The 16,246-nt window shown below is 56.8% G+C and overlaps 1 protein-coding gene across 5 annotated transcripts in view; it reads right to left on the reverse strand.

The window, feature by feature from the left end:
- The window catches only part of LOC144488160 (calpain-1 catalytic subunit-like), a 63,590-nt gene that overhangs the window by 2,700 nt on the left and 44,644 nt on the right, over positions 1-16,246 (reverse strand). For 2 of the 5 annotated variants that reach the window (XM_078206186.1, XM_078206185.1), the window contains exons 9-11: positions 11,132-11,206; positions 8,491-8,651; positions 2,216-2,398 (exon numbers count right to left, since the gene is read on the reverse strand). In XM_078206186.1, coding sequence (XP_078062312.1) covers positions 2,216-2,398; positions 8,491-8,651; positions 11,132-11,206 — 419 coding nt within the window. Of the gene's footprint in view, positions 1-688; positions 900-1,995; positions 2,399-8,490; positions 8,652-11,131; positions 11,207-16,246 lie in introns of those variants that run through there. The other 3 variants (XM_078206184.1, XM_078206183.1, XM_078206182.1) reach the window with 3 other exon arrangements.

Below are 16,246 nucleotides of genomic sequence, written 5' to 3' on the forward strand. Positions count from 1 at the left end.
GGGCACAATCTCAGAGGAAGGGGGTCGCCCATTGAAGACAGAGAGGCGGGAGGAACTTCCTCTCTCCTCTTCCACAGTGAATCTGTGGAATTCATTCCCGCAGAGGCTGGGCCATTGAGTCTGTCCAAGGCCGAGAGAGACGGATTATTAATCAGCGGGGGAATGGAGGGGATAAGGCGGGAAAGTGGGATTCTCACATCGGATCGGTCACAATCTCATTGAGTGGAGGGAACAGGCTCGATGGGCCGAATGGACAACTTCCGTTCCTACATCCTACAGGAGATTGAATCGAGGTGTTCAAAATCGGATTGGGTTTGGATAGAGTGAATGAGAAAGTGTTTCCCCAGCGGCAGGGAGGTGGGTAACCAGAGAGGGGGAACACGCACAGATTAAAGAGAATCAGGAAAAGATCCAGAGGGTGGGAGACGGGGAGAATTATTTTTGCGAGTTGTTGTGATCTGAAAGGGCGGCGGGAGCATATTCAACAGGAACTTTCCAAATTGGAGAAAGACTTGCAAAATTAGGAGGGTTGCCGGGGAAAAGAGGAGTGGGATAGCTTTTTGAATGGGCCGAGTGGTCTCCCATGCTATATCAGACCACAATTACACCACACTCCACGGTGAGTCAGCAGCGGTCAATAAATTCCACCTCACCGTGGTTAATAAACCCCGCTTACTCAACGCACATCCTTCCCGGATGTATCGCAGCTTGGTATGGCTCCTGCTCTGCCCCAGACCGCAAGAAAGGGTCGTGAGCGTAGCCCAGTCCCATCACGCAAACCAGCCTCCCATCCATTGACTCCGTCTACACTTCCCTGTGTTCTCAGTGGGATCTGCAGCTAATGCAGAGACAGACAGACAGACAGACAGACAGACAGACAGACTTACCTCGTCTGGGACCTGCAGAGAAACAGAAAAAAAAAGATTAAGATCAAACACTCAAAAGATGAGGGAACAACCTCATCCAATCCACAGAATCCCGACAGCGCAGAGGGAGGCCATTCGGCCCATCGAGTCTGCACCGACCACATTCCCACCCAGGCCCTACCCCCATAACCCCATGCATTTACCCGAGCTAATCCCCCTGACACGAAGGGGCAATTTAGCATGGTCAACCCACCTAACCTGCACATCTTTGGACACTAAGGAACAATTTAGCATGGCCAATCCACCTAACCTGCACATCTTTGGACACTAAGGAACAATTTAGCATGGCCAATCCATCTAACCTGCACATCTTTGGACACTAAGGAACAATTTAGCATGGCCAATCCACCTAACCTGCACATCTTTGGACACTAAGGAACAATTTAGCATGGCCAATCCACCTAACCTGCACATCTTTGGACACTAAGGAACAATTTAGCATGGCCAATCCACCTAACCTGCACATCTTTGGACACTAAGGAACAATTTAGCATGGCCAATCCATCTAACCTGCACATCTTTGGACACTAAGGGGAAATTATCATGGCCAGTCCACCTAACCTGCACATCTTTGGACACTAAGAGGCAATTTAGCATGGCCAATCCACCTAACCTACACATCTTGGGACGCTAAGGGGCAATTTAGCATGGCCTATCCAACTAACCCGCACATCTTTGGACACTAAGGGGCAATTTAGCATGGCCAATCCCCCTAACCTGCACATCTTTGGAGTGTGGGAGGAAACCGGAGCACCCAGAGGAAACCCACGCAGACACGGGGAGAACGTGCAGACTCCGCACAGACAGTGACCCGAGCCGGGAATCGAACCCAGGTCCCTGGCGCTGTGAGGCAGCGGCGCTGACCACCGTGGCTGTCTGGGGGATTCCCAGTGGGCAAGGTGTGGGTGGGGGCGGTCGGAGAAGGAGAGGAAGGGGGCGGAGCCTTTGGTTTTTGCCACTGCGTTTTGGCTACGTTTGCAGGGTTAGTGCGTGCTAATCCCGTCACATCCCACTGGATTTGGCAATCCTGGTAACGGAACACCAGGAAAGGGGAGTAATCTAGGGGTGGGGCTTGAGGATTTCAAGTCGGGGGGGGGGTGTGATTAATCCCGCGATGCCTCCTGCAGTCAATCAGCTGGCCCATTGATGACGAAGGCAAGGCTCGGGTGGGAGAGCAGAATGTAAATGTTGTCCCTTCAGGAGAGAGCGGTCCAGCACTGGACAACCCAGCCGCTGTGGGGGGGGGGGAGAGTTCTCCTCAGCGCCCATCACCGCTGCCCCCATGTTGCGTTGCCATGGTACCTCGTAGATAGCAAAGCCGATGGTTTCCATGTCCTTGCCGGCAGTGCGCAGCTTGCGGCGGTCTTTCTGCATCAGCGCGACCAGGAAGCTGCACCCCGACTCGCTTCCGTTCCGATCGTCATCCTCCTCTTTCAAGTGAATCTTGAACTGGGGGTTAATCCAGAAGGTGGCTGGAGGGGCAGCGACAGCAGGGGTCAGAGTGCGAGTGACCAGCCCACCCTGCATCACCATCCCCCCGCCCCCCCTCCCACACAACCACCCACCTTCCCATCCCCAGCCCAATTCCAAACACCCTGGCACAATCAAACAAGCCAATCATATTATTAAACCGGGAAGAGCGCAGAAAAGATTCACTCGGATGCTCCCGGGACTTGATGGTTTCATGGAGTCTTCAAGGTTTACAGCATGGAAACAGGCCCTTCGGCCCAACTTGTCCATGCCGTCCTTTTTTTTTAAACCCCTTAGCTAATCCTGCATTTGGCCCATATCCCTCTATACCCATCGTACCCATGTAACTATCTAAACGCTTTTTAAAAGACAAAGTTGTACCCGCCTCTACTACTGCCTCTGGCAGCTCATTCCAGACACTCACCACCCTCTGTGTGAAAACATTGCCCCTCTGGACCCTTTTGTATCTCTCCCCTCTCATCTTAAATCTCTGCCCTCTAGTTTTAGACTCCCCTACTTTTGGGAAAAGATGTTGACTATCGAGCTGATCTGTGCCCCTCATTATTTTATAGACCTCTATAAGATCACCCCTCAGCCTCCTACCCTCCAGAGAAAAAAGTCCCAGTCTATCCAGCCTCTCCTTATAACTCAATCCATCAAGTCCCGGTAGCATCCTAGTAAATCTTTTCTGCACTCTTTCTATTTTAATAATATCCTTTCTATAATAGGGTGACCAGAACCGTACACAGTATTCCAAGTGTGGCCTTACCAATGTCTTGTACAACTTCAACAAGACGTCCCAACTCCTGTATTCAGTGTTCTGACCGATTAAACCAAGCATGCCGAATGCCTTCCTCACCACTCTGTCCACCTGTGACAGAGTTATAAGGAGAGGCTGGATAGACTGGGACTTTTTTTCCCTGGAGCGTAGGAGGCTGAGGGGTGATCTTATAGAGGTCTATAAAATAATGAGGGGCATAGATCAGCTAGATAGTCAATATCTTTTCCCAAAGGTAGGGGAGTCTAAAACTAGAGGCCATAGGTTTAAGGTGAGAGGGGAGAGATACAAAAGTGTCCAGAGGGGCAATGTTTTCACACAGAGGGTGGTGAGTGTCTGGAACGAGCTGCCAGAGGTAGTAGTAGAGGCGGGTACTGAGGAGATAAGTTGTACAAGACATTGGTAAGGCCACACTTGGGATACTGTGTACAGTTCTGGTCACCCTATTATAGAAAGGATATTATTAAACTAGAAAGAGTGCAGAAAAGATTTACTAGGATGCTACCGGGACTTGATGGTTTGAGTTATAAGGAGAGGCTGGATAGACTGGGACTTTTTTCTCTGGAGCGTAGGAGGCTGAGGGGGTGATCTTATAGAGGTCGGTAAAATAATGAGGGGCACAGATCAGCTAGATAGTCAACATCTTTTCCCAAAGGTAGGGGAGTCTAAAACTAGAGGGCGTAGGTTTAAGGTGAGAGGGGAGAGATACAAAAGGGTCCAGAGGGGCAATTTTTTCACACAAAGGGTGGTGAGTGTCTGTCATAGAGTCATAGAGGTTTACAGCATGGAAACAGGCCCTTCGGCCCAACGTGTCCATGCTGCCCTTATTTTTTTAAAACCCCTAAGCTAATCTGGAACGAGCTGTCAGAGGTAGTAGTAGAGGCGGGTACAATTTTGTCTTTTAAAAAGCATTCGGACAGTTACATGGGTAGAGAGGGATAACGCGGGCAATTGGGACTAGCTTACTGGTTTAAGAAAAAGGGCGGCATGGACAAGTTGGGCCGAAGGGCCTGTTTCCATGCTGTAAACCTCTATGACTCTACGGACTTGACTGAGCAATTAATTAGTGAGTGAACAGATCTGTGCTGCGTCAGTGGTGGAAGATTAGGCAGACATGGTCTGATATATTCCAGTTACATTCGGAGTAAGTAATTAAATGCATAAAGCGGACAGATACGAAAGCTCCTGGAGGAATATTAGAGCACTAATGAGGCCACTCTGAATAGAATTCAATGAAATGCCCTTTGCAATGAAGTTATAATCCATACTGGGCTCATACATAGTCTGTGGATTAATTTGATTCAATAGAACATTAGCCAAACACGTCACTGTTATCTTGCATTTGAACTGACTAACTCCTTCATCAACCCAACTCTTGATTTTGCCGGCTGCTTTTCCGAGGCAGCGGGAAGTGTAGACAGAGTCAACGGATGGGAGTGGGGGACTCGCTCCCACGGGGGAGTGGGGGAGAATGTGGGACTCGCTCCCACGGGGGAGTGGGGGAGAATGTGGGTCTCGCTCCCACGGGGAGTGGGGGAGAATGTGGGACTCGCTCCCACGGGGAGTGGGGGAGAATGTGGGACTCGCTCCCACGGGGGAGTGGGGGAGAATGTGGAACTCGCTCCCACAGGGAGTGGGGGAGAATGTGGGACTCGCTCCCACGGGGAGTGGGGGAGAATGTGGGACTCGCTCCCACGGGGGAGTGGGAGAGAATGTGGGACTCGCTCCCACGGGGGAGTGGGGGAGAATGTGGGACTCGCTCCCACGGGGAGTGGGGGAGAATGTGGGACTCGCTCCCACGGGGGAGTGGGGGAGAATGTGGGACTTGCTCCCACAGGCAGAGCACATCAACAGATACTGGACAAATTCAACACACCCCGCCACACAGAGTCCCACATTCTCCCCCACTCCCCCCGTGGGAACAAGTCCCACATTCTCCCCCACTCCCCATGGGAGCGAGTCCCACATTCACCCCCACTCCCCGTGGGACCGAGTCCCACATTCTCCCGCACTCCCCCGTGGGACCGAGTCCCACATTCTCCCCCACTCCCCGTGGGACCGAGTCCCACATTCTCCCCCACTCCCCCCGTGGGAACAAGTCCCACATTCCCCCCCCACTCCCCCTTGGGAGCGAGTCCCACATTCCCCCCCCCCCCCCCCCCACTCTCTGGGTAAAGACGTTTCTCCTCCATTTCTCATTGGATTTATCCGGGACTGTTGCCGATGGGTGTTGCCACTTGGATTCCCTGGAGTCGGGAGAGGGGGGAAGTTTTTGTATTGGCAGGGGGGGGTCAAGTAACCAAATTGAAGAGATAGGTTGTGCAAGACATTGGTAAGGCCACACTTGGAATACTGTGTGCAATTCTGGTCACCCTATTATAGAAAGGATATTATTAAACTAGAAAGGGTGCAGAAAAGATTTACTAGGATGCTACCGGGACTTGATGGATTGAGTTATAAGGAGAGGCTGAATAGACTGGGACTTTTTTCTCTGGAGCGTAGGAGGCTGAGGGGTGACCTTATAGAGGTCTATAAAATAATGAGGGGCACAGATCAGCTAGATAGTCAATATCTTTTCCCAAAGGTAGGGGAGTCTAAAACTAGAGGGCACAGGTTTAAGCTGAGAGGGGAGAGGTACAGAAGGGTCCAGAGGGGCAATTTTTTCACACAGAGGGTGATGAGTGTCTGGAACGAGCTGCCAGAGGCAGTAGTAGAGGCGGGTACAATTTTAAAAAGCATTTAGACAGTTACATGGGTAAGATGGGTATAGAGGGATATGGGCCAAACGCGGGCAATTGGGACTAGCTTCGGGACTCGCTCCCACGGGGAGTGGGGGAGAATGTGGGACTCGCTCCCACGGGGAATGGGGGAGAATGTGGGACTCGCTCCCACGGGGGAGTGGGGGAGGATGTGGGATTCGCCGAAGGGCCTGTTTCCATGCTGTAAACCTCTATGACTGTGGGCTAGTCTATTTGGGAATGCGGTCATAATAATTCAGCCCACGAGGTACTATAGAACGTGGAGAGGTGGCGGTGTAGTGGGAACGTCACTGGGCTAGTAATCCAGAGGCCTCGCGGCTAATGCTCTGGGGACGCGGGTTCAAATCCCACCACGGTCAGCTGGTAGAATTTGAATTCGATTGATAAAGTCTGGAATTGTAAAGCCAGTTTCAGTCATGGGACAACAATCATCGATTGTCGTATCAGTAAACCCATCTGGGTTCACTGATGTCCTTCAGGGGAGGAAATCTGCCGTCCTTACCCGGTCTGGCCTACATGTGACTCCAGACCCCGCACACACGCAAGCAATGTGGTCGACTCTTAACTGCCCCCCTCTGAAATGGGCCGAGCGAGACACTCAGGGGGCAATTAGGAATGGGCAACAGATGCTGGGCTTTGCCCAGTGACGCCCCCACGCACACCCCCGTGGAAGAGGAGGTACGCAAAAGGTGATCTGATATTACAGCGCTGGGAGAGAGGAGGGGGGGGGGGTGCATAACTGATCATAAACTAATAAGTGGAAAGGATGGCGGGGTGAGGGTTGGGCAGAAAGGATGCGAGAGAGAGCAGACAGGAGTTGTTCCCAGATGTTCAGGGGGATCGAAGAACAAAATACAGCACAGGAAACAGGCCCTTCGGCCCTCCAAGCCCGCGCCGCCCCCTGGTCCAAACTAGACCATTCTTTTGTATCCCTCCATTCCCACTCCGTTCATGTGGCTGTCTAGATAAGTCTTAAACGTTCCCAGTGTGTCCGCCTCCACCACCTTGCCTGGCAGCGCATTCCAGGCCCCCACCACCCTCTGTGTAAAATACGTCCTTCTGATATCCGTGTTAAACCTCCCCCCCCTTCACCTTGAACCTATGACCCCTCGTGAACGTCACCACCGACCTGGGGAAAAGCTTCCCACCGTTCACCCTATCTATGCCTTTCATAATTTTACACACCTCTATTAAGTCCCCCCTCATCCTCCGTCTTTCCAGGGAGAAAAACCTTCCATTCCAATGGAACAATCCTTCCATTCCCATCCTATTCATGTATTCGTCTAGTTGCCCCATAAATGCCGCTATCGTACCCGCTCCCACCCCCTCCCCGGGCAGCGCATTCCAGACATTCACCCCCCTCTGTGTCAAAAAACTTACCTCGCACATCTCCTCTAAACTTCTCCCCTCGCACCTTAAACCTGTGCCCCCGAGTACTTGACTCTTCCACCCTGGGGAAAAAGCTTCTGACTATCCACTCTGTCCATGCCCCTCATAATCTTGTAGACTTCTATCAGGTCGCCCCTCAACCTCCGTCGTTCCAGTGAGAACAAACCAAGTTTCTCCAACCTCTCCTCACAGCTAATGCCCTCCATACCAGGCAATAGAACATAGAACAGTACAGCACAGAACAGGCCCTTCGGCCCACGATGTTGTGCCGAGCTTTATCTGAAACCAAGATCAAGCTATCCCACTCCCTATCATCCTGGTGTGCTCCATGTGCCTATCCAATAACCGCTTAAATGTTCCTAAAGTGTCTGACTCCACTATCACTGCAGGCAGTCCATTCCACACCCCAACCACTCTCTGCGTAAAGAACCTACCTCGGATATCCTTCCTATATCTCCCACCACGAACCCTATAGTTATGCCCCCTTGTAATAGCTCCATCCACCCGAGGAAATAGTCTTTGAACGTTCACTCTATACACGCTTACGGGTATATCCTGGTAAATCTTTTCTGTACCCTCTCCAAAGCCTCCACTATCCTTCTGGTAGTGTGGCGACCAGAATTGAACACTATATTTCAAGTGCGGCCTAACTCAGGTTCTATGAAGCAGCAACATGACTTGCCAATTTTTAAACTCAATACCCCGGCCGATGAAGGCAAGCATGCCGTATGCCTTCTTGACGACCTTCTCCACCTGCATTGCTACTTTCAGTGACCTGTGTACCTGTGCACCCAGATCCCTCTGCCTTCAATATCCCTAAGGATTCTCCCATTTACTGTGTAATTCCTACATGCGTTGGACCTTCCAAAATGCATTACCTCACACTTGGGGGGGAAACAAGGTTAAATGTAAGGGGTTCGGGACAGAGGGAAGTAGAAAGCGCTTCAGGTAGCGGGCTGTGAGGAGGTAGAAGCCGTTTCCCAGGTTCCCGATTGAGTCCGGAACGGTTCCAAAGCCGGGGAGGAGGGAGTTTGATGAGACGAGGGGCGCTCGATGTGCCTAGGACTGGATAGGGGAACACAGTGCTGGCGTCTCCACTCAGGAACAGGTGGCCCGTTCCTCGGCATTCCATCCAGCGTCCCCCCCGCCGTCACCGCGACGCCCGTACCCGCGTAGTTACGGCAGCCTCCAGCGGTGCTCCCCCGTCTCCAGGAGCCCTCGTACAGCGATGTGGTCCATTTGTGAATCTGATCCGACTTCAGGGCGTCGGGCGTCAAGTTACAGATTTCCAAACGGTTAAACTCCCTCTGGAAGTCGGCAAACGACATCCTGCCAGGAGGAAAAAGTGCGGGAAAAGGGTTATCCCAAAGAGCTGGAGGAGGCAGTCCAGTGCTGTACCTGTCCTGGGATTGTTTGATGGGGACAGTGTAGAGGGAGCTTTACTCTGTATCTAACCCCGTGCTGTACCTGTCCTGGGAGTGTTTGATGGGGGACAGTGTAGAGGGAGCTTTACTCTGTATCTAACCCCGTGCTGTACCTGTCCTGGGATTGTTTGATGGGGACAGTGTAGAGGGAGCTTTACTCTGTATCTAACCCCGTGCTGTACCTGTCCTGGGAGTGTTTGATGGGGGACAGTGTAGAGGGAGCTTTACTCTGTATCTAACCCCGTGCTGTACCTGTCCTGGGAGTGTTTGATGGGGGACAGTGTAGAGGGAGCTTTACTCTGTATCTAACCCCGTGCTGTACCTGTCCTGGGAGTGTTTGATGGGGGACAGTGTAGAGGGAGCTTTACTCTGTATCTAACCCAGTGCTGTGCCTGTCCTGGGAGTGTTTGATGGGGGACAGTGTAGAGGGAGCTTTACTCTGTATCTAACCCCGTGCTGTACCTGTCCTGGGAGTGTTTGATGGGGACAGTGTAGAGGGAGCTTTACTCTGTATCTAACCCCAAGCTGTACCTGTCCTGGGAGTGTTTGATGGGGGACAGTGTAGAGGGAGCTTTACTCTGTACCTAACCCCGTGCTGTACCTGTCCTGGGAGTGTTTGATGGGGACAGTGTAGAGGCAGCTTTACTCTGTATCTAACCCCGTGCTGTACCTGTCCTGGGAGTGTGTGATGGGGACAGTGTAGAGGCAGCTTTACTCTATCTAACCCCGTGCTGTACCTGTCCTGGGAGCGTTTGATGGGGACAGTGCAAAGGGAGCTTTACTCTGTATCTAACCCCGTGCTGTACCTGTCCTGGGAGTGTTTGATGGGGGACAGTGTAGAGGGAGCTTTACTCTGTATCTAACCCCGTGCTGTACCTGTCCTGGGAGTGTTTGATTGGGGACAGTGTAGAGGGAGCTTTACTCTGTATCGAACCCCGTGCTGTACCTGTCCTGGGAGTGTTTGATGGGGGGCAGTGTAGAGGGAGCTTTACTCTGTACCTAACCCCGTGTTGTACCTGTCCTGGGAGTGTTTGATGGGGGACAGTGTAGAGGGAGCTTTACTCTGTATCTAACCCCGTGCTGTACCTGTCCTGGGAGTGTTTGATGGGGGACAGTGTAGAGGGAGCTTTACTCTGTATCGAACCCCGTGCTGTACCTGTCCTGGGAGTGTTTGATGGGGGGCAGTGTAGAGGTAGCTTTACTCTGTATCTAACCCCGTGCTGTACCTGTCCTGGGAGTGTTTGATGGGGACAGTGTAGTGGGAGCTTTACTCTGTATCTAACCCCGTGCTGTACCTGTCCTGGGAGTGTTTGATGGGGGACAGTGTAGAGGGAGCTTTACTCTGTATCTAACCCCGTGCTGTACCTGTCCTGGGAGTGTTTGATAGGGGACAGTGTAGAGGGAGCTTTACTCTGTATCTCACTCCGTGCTGTCCCTGTGCTGGGAGTGTTTGATGGGGACAGTGTAGAGGGAACTTTACTCTGTATCTAACCCCATGCTGTACCTGTCCTGGGAATGTTGGATGGGGGACAGTGTAGAGGGAGCTTTACTCTGTATCTAACCCCGTGCTGTACCTGTCCTGGGAGTGTTTGATGGGGGACAGTGTAGAGGGAGCTTTACTCTGTATCTAACCCCGTGCTATACCTGTCCTGGGAGTGTTTGATGGGGGACAATGTAGAGGGAGCTTTACTCTGTATCTAACCCCGTGCTGTACCTGTCCTGGGAGTGTTTGATGGGGGACAGTGCAGAGGGAGCTTTACTCTGTATCTAACCCCGTGCTATACCTGTCCTGGGAGTGTTTGATGGGGGACAGTGCAGAGGGAGCTTTACTCTGTATCTAACCCCGTGCTGTACCTGTCCTGGGAGTGTTTGATGGGGGACAGTGTAGAGGGAGCTTTACTCTGTATCGAACCCCGTGCTGTACCTGTCCTGGGAGTGTTTGATGGGGACAGTGTAGAGGGAGCTTTACTCTGTATCTAACCCCGTGCTGTACCTGTCCTGGGAGTGTTTGATGGGGGACAGTCTAGAGGGAGCTTTACTCTGTATCTAACCCCGTGCGGTACCTGTCCTGGGAGTGTTTGATGGGGACAGTGTAGAGGGAGCTTTACTCTGTATCTAACCCCGTGCTGTACCTGTCCTGGGAGTGTTTGATGGGGACAGTGTAGTGGGAGCTTTACTCTGTATCGGCAGACCGGTGCAGACTCGCATGGTGGAATATCTGCAGACAGGTTGTGAATGAAGAGAGTATCGTGAATAGCTGGCTTCACGTCTGACGGATACGAACCTGCCACGAAGAATTAAAACGACGGTTCATTTCTTGCTGCATCTTGTTATCACCCGAGCTTCCCAGACATTTACCCTCCGCCAGCCAATCGCAATACTCACCAAAATTCACCATCTTCCAGTTTCACCCGCATCTGGTTGCACTCGGAGGGGTCGAGCTGGTTCCACTCGCGTGAGCTGCTCAGAACAGGAGACCAGCACATAGTTACTGATATACAACTGGTTAAAAACTAGCTGTAGGATAAGAATCACTCCCTGACACTCCAGTGCAGCACTGAGGCACTGCCGCACTGTGGGAGGGTCAGTGCTGAGGCACTGCCGCACTGTGGGAGGGTCAGTGCTGAGGGAGCGCCGCACTGTGGGAGGGTCAGTGCTGAGGGAGCGCCGCACTGTGGGAGGGTCAGTGCTGAGGGAGTGCTGCACTGTGGGAGGGTCAGAGCTGAGGGAGCGCCGCACTGTCGGAGGGTCAGTGCTGAGGGAGTGCCGCACAGTGGGAGGGTCAGTGCTGAGGGAGCGCCGCACTGTGGGAGGGTCAGTGCTGAGGGAGTGCCGCACTGTGGGAGGGTCAGTGCTGAGGGAGCGCCGCACTGTGGGAGGGTCAGAGCTGAGGGAGCGCCGCACTGTCGGAGGGTCAGTGCTGAGGGAGTGCCGCACTGTGGGAGGGTCAGTGCTGAGGGAGCGCCGCACTGTGGGAGGGTCAGTGCTGAGGGTGCGCCGCACTGTGGGAGGGTCAGTGCTGAGGGAGTGCCGCACTGTGGGAGGGTCAGTGCTGAGGGAGCGCCGCACTGTGGGAGGGTCAGTGCCGAGGGAGCGCCGCACTGTGGGAGGGTCAGTGCTGAGGGAGCGCCGCACTGTGGGAGGGTCGGTGCTGAGGGAGCGCCGCACTGTCGGAGGGAGCGCCGCACTGTCGGAGGGTCAGTGCTGAGGGAGCGCCGCACTGTGGGAGGGTCAGTGCTGAGGGAGTGCCGCACTGTGGGAGGGCCAGTGCTGAGGGAGCGCCGCACTGTGGGAGGGTCAGTGCTGAGGGAGCGCCGCACTGTGGGAGGGTCAGTGCTGAGGGAGTGCCGCACTGTCGGAGGGTCAGTACTGAGGGAGCGCCGCACTGTCGGAGGGTCAGTGCTGAGGGAGTGCCGCACTGTCGGAGGGTCAGTGCTGAGGGAGCGCTGCACTGTGGGAGGGTCAGTGCTGAGGGAGTGCCGCACTGTGGGAGGGTCAGTGCTGAGGGAGCGCCGCACTGTGGGAGGGTCAGTGCTGAGGGAGCGCCGCACTGTGGAAGGGTCAGTGCTGAGGGAGCGCTGCACTGTGGGAGGGTCAGTGCTGAGGGAGTGCCGCACTGTGGGAGGGTCAGTGCTGAGGGAGCGCTGCACTGTGGGAGGGTCAGTGCTGAGGGAGTGCCGCACCGTGGGAGGGTCAGTGCTGGGGGAGCGCTGCACTGTGGGAGGGTCAGTGCTGAGGGAGTGCCGCACTGTGGGAGGGTCAGTGCTGAGGGAGCGCCGCACTGTGGGAGGGTCAGTGGTGAGGGAGTGCCGCACTGTCGGAGGGTCAGTGCTGAGGGAGTGCCGCACTGTCGGAGGGTCAGTGCTGAGGGAGCGCCGCACTGTCGGAGGGTCAGTGCTGAGGGAGTGCCGCACTGTCGGAGGATCAGTGCTGAGGGAGTGCCGCACTGTCGGAGGGTCAGTGCTGAGGGAGCGCTGCACTGTGGGAGGGTCAGTGCTGAGGGAGTGCCGCACTGTGGGAGGGTCAGTGCTGAGGGAGCGCTGCACTGTGGGAGGGTCAGTGCTAAGGGAGCGCCGCACTGTGGAAGGGTCAGTGCTGAGGGAGCGCCGCACTGTGGGAGGGTCAGTGCTGAGGGAGCGCCGCACTGTCGGAGGGTCAGTGCTGAGGGAGCGCCGCACTGTGGGAGGGTCAGTGCTGAGGGAGCGCCGCACTGTGGGAGGGTCAGTGCCGAGGGATCGCCGCACTGTGGGAGGGTCAGTGCTGAGGGAGCGCCGCACTGTCGGAGGGTCAGTGCTGAGGGAGCGCCGCACTGTGGGAGGGTCAGTGCTGAGGGAGCGCCGCACTGTGGGAGGGTCAGTGCTGAGGGAGCGCCGCACTGTGGGAGGGTCAGTGCTGAGGGAGTGCCACATTGTGGGAGGGTCAGTGCTGAGGGAGTGCCGCACTGTGGGAGGGTCAGTGCTGAGGGAGCGCCGCACTGTCGGAGGGTCAGTGCTGAGGGAGCGCCGCACTGTGGGAGGGTCAGTGCTGAGGGAGTGCCACATTGTGGGAGGGTCAGTGCTGAGGGAGTGCCGCACTGTGGGAGGGTCAGTGCTGAGGGAGCGCCGCACTGTCGGAGGGTCAGTGCTGAGGGAGCGCCGCACTGTGGGAGGGTCAGTGCTGAGGGAGTGCCACATTGTGGGAGGGTCAGTGCTGAGGGAGTGCCGCACTGTGGGAGGGTCAGTGCTGAGGGAGCGCCGCACTGTCGGAGGGTCAGTGCTGAGGGAGTGCCGCACTGTGGGAGGGTCAGTGCTGAGGGAGCGCCGCACTGTGGGAGGGTCAGTGCCGAGGTAGCGCCGCACTGTGGGAGGGTCAGTGCTGAGGGAGTGCCGCACTGTGGGAGGGTCAGTGCTGAGGGAGCGCCGCACTGTGGGAGGGTCAGTGCTGAGGGAGCGCCGCACTGTGGGAGGGTCAGTGCTGAGGGAGTGCCACATTGTGGGAGGGTCAGTGCTGAGGGAGCGCCGCACTGTGGGAGGGTCAGTGCTGAGGGAGTGCCGCATTGTGGGAGGGTCAGTGCTGAGGGAGCGCCGCACTGTGGGAGGGTCAGTGCTGAGGGAGTGCCACATTGTGGGAGGGTCAGTGCTGAGGCAGTGCCACATTGTGGGAGGGTCAGTGCTGAGGGAGCGCCGCACTGTGGGAGGGTCAGTGCTGAGGGAGTGCCACATTGTGGGAGGGTCAGTGCTGAGGGAGTGCCACATTGTGGGAGGGTCAGTGCTGAGGGAGCGCCGCACTGTGGGAGGGTCAGTACTGAGGCAATGCCACATTGTCGGAGGATCAGTGCTGAGGGAGCGCCGCACTGTGGGAGGGTCAGTGCTGAGGGAGCGCCGCACTGTGGGAGGGTCAGTGCTGAGGGAGCGCCGCACTGTGGGAGGGTCAGTGCTGAGGGAGCGCCGCACTGTGGGAGGGTCAGTGCTGAGGGAGCGCCGCACTGTGGGAGGGTCAGTGCTGAGGGAGCGCTGCACTGTGGGAGGGTCAGTGCTGAGGGAGTGCCGCACTGTGGGAGGGTCAGTGCTGAGGGAGCGCTGCACTGTGGGAGGGTCAGTGCTGAGGGAGTGCCGCACTGTGGGAGGGTCAGTGCTGAGGGAGCGCTGCACTGTGGGAGGGTCAGTGCTGAGGGAGTGCCACACTGTGGGAGGGTCAGTGCTGAGGGAGCGCCGCACTGTGGGAGGGTCAGTGCTGAGGGAGCGCCGCACTGTCGGAGGGTCAGTGCTGAGGGAGTGCCGCACTGTGGGAGGGTCAGTGCTGAGGGAGCGCCGCACTGTGGGAGGGTCAGTGCTGAGGGAGTGCCGCACTGTGGGAGGGTCAGTGCTGAGGGAGCGCCGCACTGTGGGAGGGTCAGTGCTGAGGGAGCGCCGCACTGTCGGAGGGTCAGTGCTGAGGGAGAGCCGCACTGTCGGAGGGTCAGTGCTGAGGGAGCGCCGCACTGTCGGAGGGTCAGTGCTGAGGGAGCGCCGCACTGTGGGAGGGTCAGTGCTGAGGGAGTGCCGCACTGTGGGAGGGTCAGTGCTGAGGGAGCGCCGCACTGTGGGCGGGTCAGTGCCGAGGGAGCGCCGCACTGTGGGAGGGTCTGTGCTGAGGGAGCGCCGCACTGTGGGAGGGTCGGTGCTGAGGGAGCGCCGCACTGTCGGAGGGTCAGTGCTGAGGGAGCGCCGCACTGTGGGAGGGTCAGTGCTGAGGGAGTGCCGCACTGTGGGAGGGTCAGTGCTGAGGGAGCGCCGCACTGTGGGAGGGTCAGTGCTGAGGGAGCGCCGCACTGTGGGAGGGTCAGTGCTGAGGGAGCGCCGCACTGTCGGAGGGTCAATACTGAGGGAGCGCCGCACTGTCGGAGGGTCAGTGCTGAGGGAGTGCCGCACTGTGGGAGGGTCAGTGCTGAGGGAGCGCTGCACTGTCGGAGGGTCAGTGCTGAGGGAGTGCCGCACTGTCGGAGGGTCAGTGCTGAGGGAGCGCCGCACTGTGGGAGGGTCAGTGCTGAGGGAGCGCCGCACTGTGGGAGGGTCAGTGCTGAGGGAGTGCCGCACTGTGGGAGGGTCAGTGCTGAGGGAGCGCCGCACTGTGGGAGGGTCAGTGCTGAGGGAGTGCCGCACTGTGGGAGGGTCAGTGCTGAGGGAGCACCGCACTGTGGGAGCGTCAGTGCTGAGGGAGCGCCGCACTGTCGGAGGGTCAGTGCTGAGGGAGCGCCGCACTGTCGGAGGGTCAGTGCTGAGGGAGTGCCGCACTGTCGGAGGGTCAGTGCTGAGGGAGTGCCGCACTGTCGGAGGGTCAGTGCTGAGGGAGCGCTGCACTGTGGGAGGGTCAGTGCTGAGGGAGTGCCGCACTGTGGGAGGGTCAGTGCTGAGGGAGCGCTGCACTGTGGGAGGGTCAGTGCTGAGGGAGTGCCGCACTGTGGGAGGGTCAGTGCTGAGGGAGCGCCGCACTGTGGGAGGGTCAGTGCTGAGGGAGCGCCGCACTGTCGGAGGGTCAGTGCTGAGGGAGCGCCGCACTGTGGGAGGGTCGGTGCTGAGGGAGCGCCCCACTGTGGGAGGGTCAGTGCTGAGGGAGCGCCGCACTGCGGGAGGGTCAGTGCTGAGGGAGTGCCACACTGTCAGAGGGTCAGTACTGAGGGAGCGCCGCACTGTCGGAAAATCAGCGCTGAGGGAGTGCCGCACTGTGGGAGGGTCAGTGCTGAGGGAGTGCCGCACTGTCGGAGGGGCAGTGCTGAGGGAGTGCCGCACTGTCGGAGGGTCAGTGCTGAGGGAGCGCCGCACTGTCGGAGAATCAGTGCTGAGGGAATGTTGCACTGTCGGAGGATCAGTGCTGAGGGAGCGCCGCACTGTGGAGGGGCCAGTGCTGAGGGAGCGCCGCACTGTGGGAGGGTCAGTGCTGCGGGAGCGCCGCACTGTGGGAGGGTCAGTGCTGAAGGAGTGCCGCACTGTCAGAGAGTCAGTGCTGAGGGAGCGCCGCAATGTGGGAAGGTCAGTGCTGAGG

Source organism: Mustelus asterias, unplaced genomic scaffold (assembly GCF_964213995.1).
Source record: "Mustelus asterias unplaced genomic scaffold, sMusAst1.hap1.1 HAP1_SCAFFOLD_1342, whole genome shotgun sequence".
NCBI classification, from domain to species: domain Eukaryota; kingdom Metazoa; phylum Chordata; class Chondrichthyes; order Carcharhiniformes; family Triakidae; genus Mustelus; species Mustelus asterias.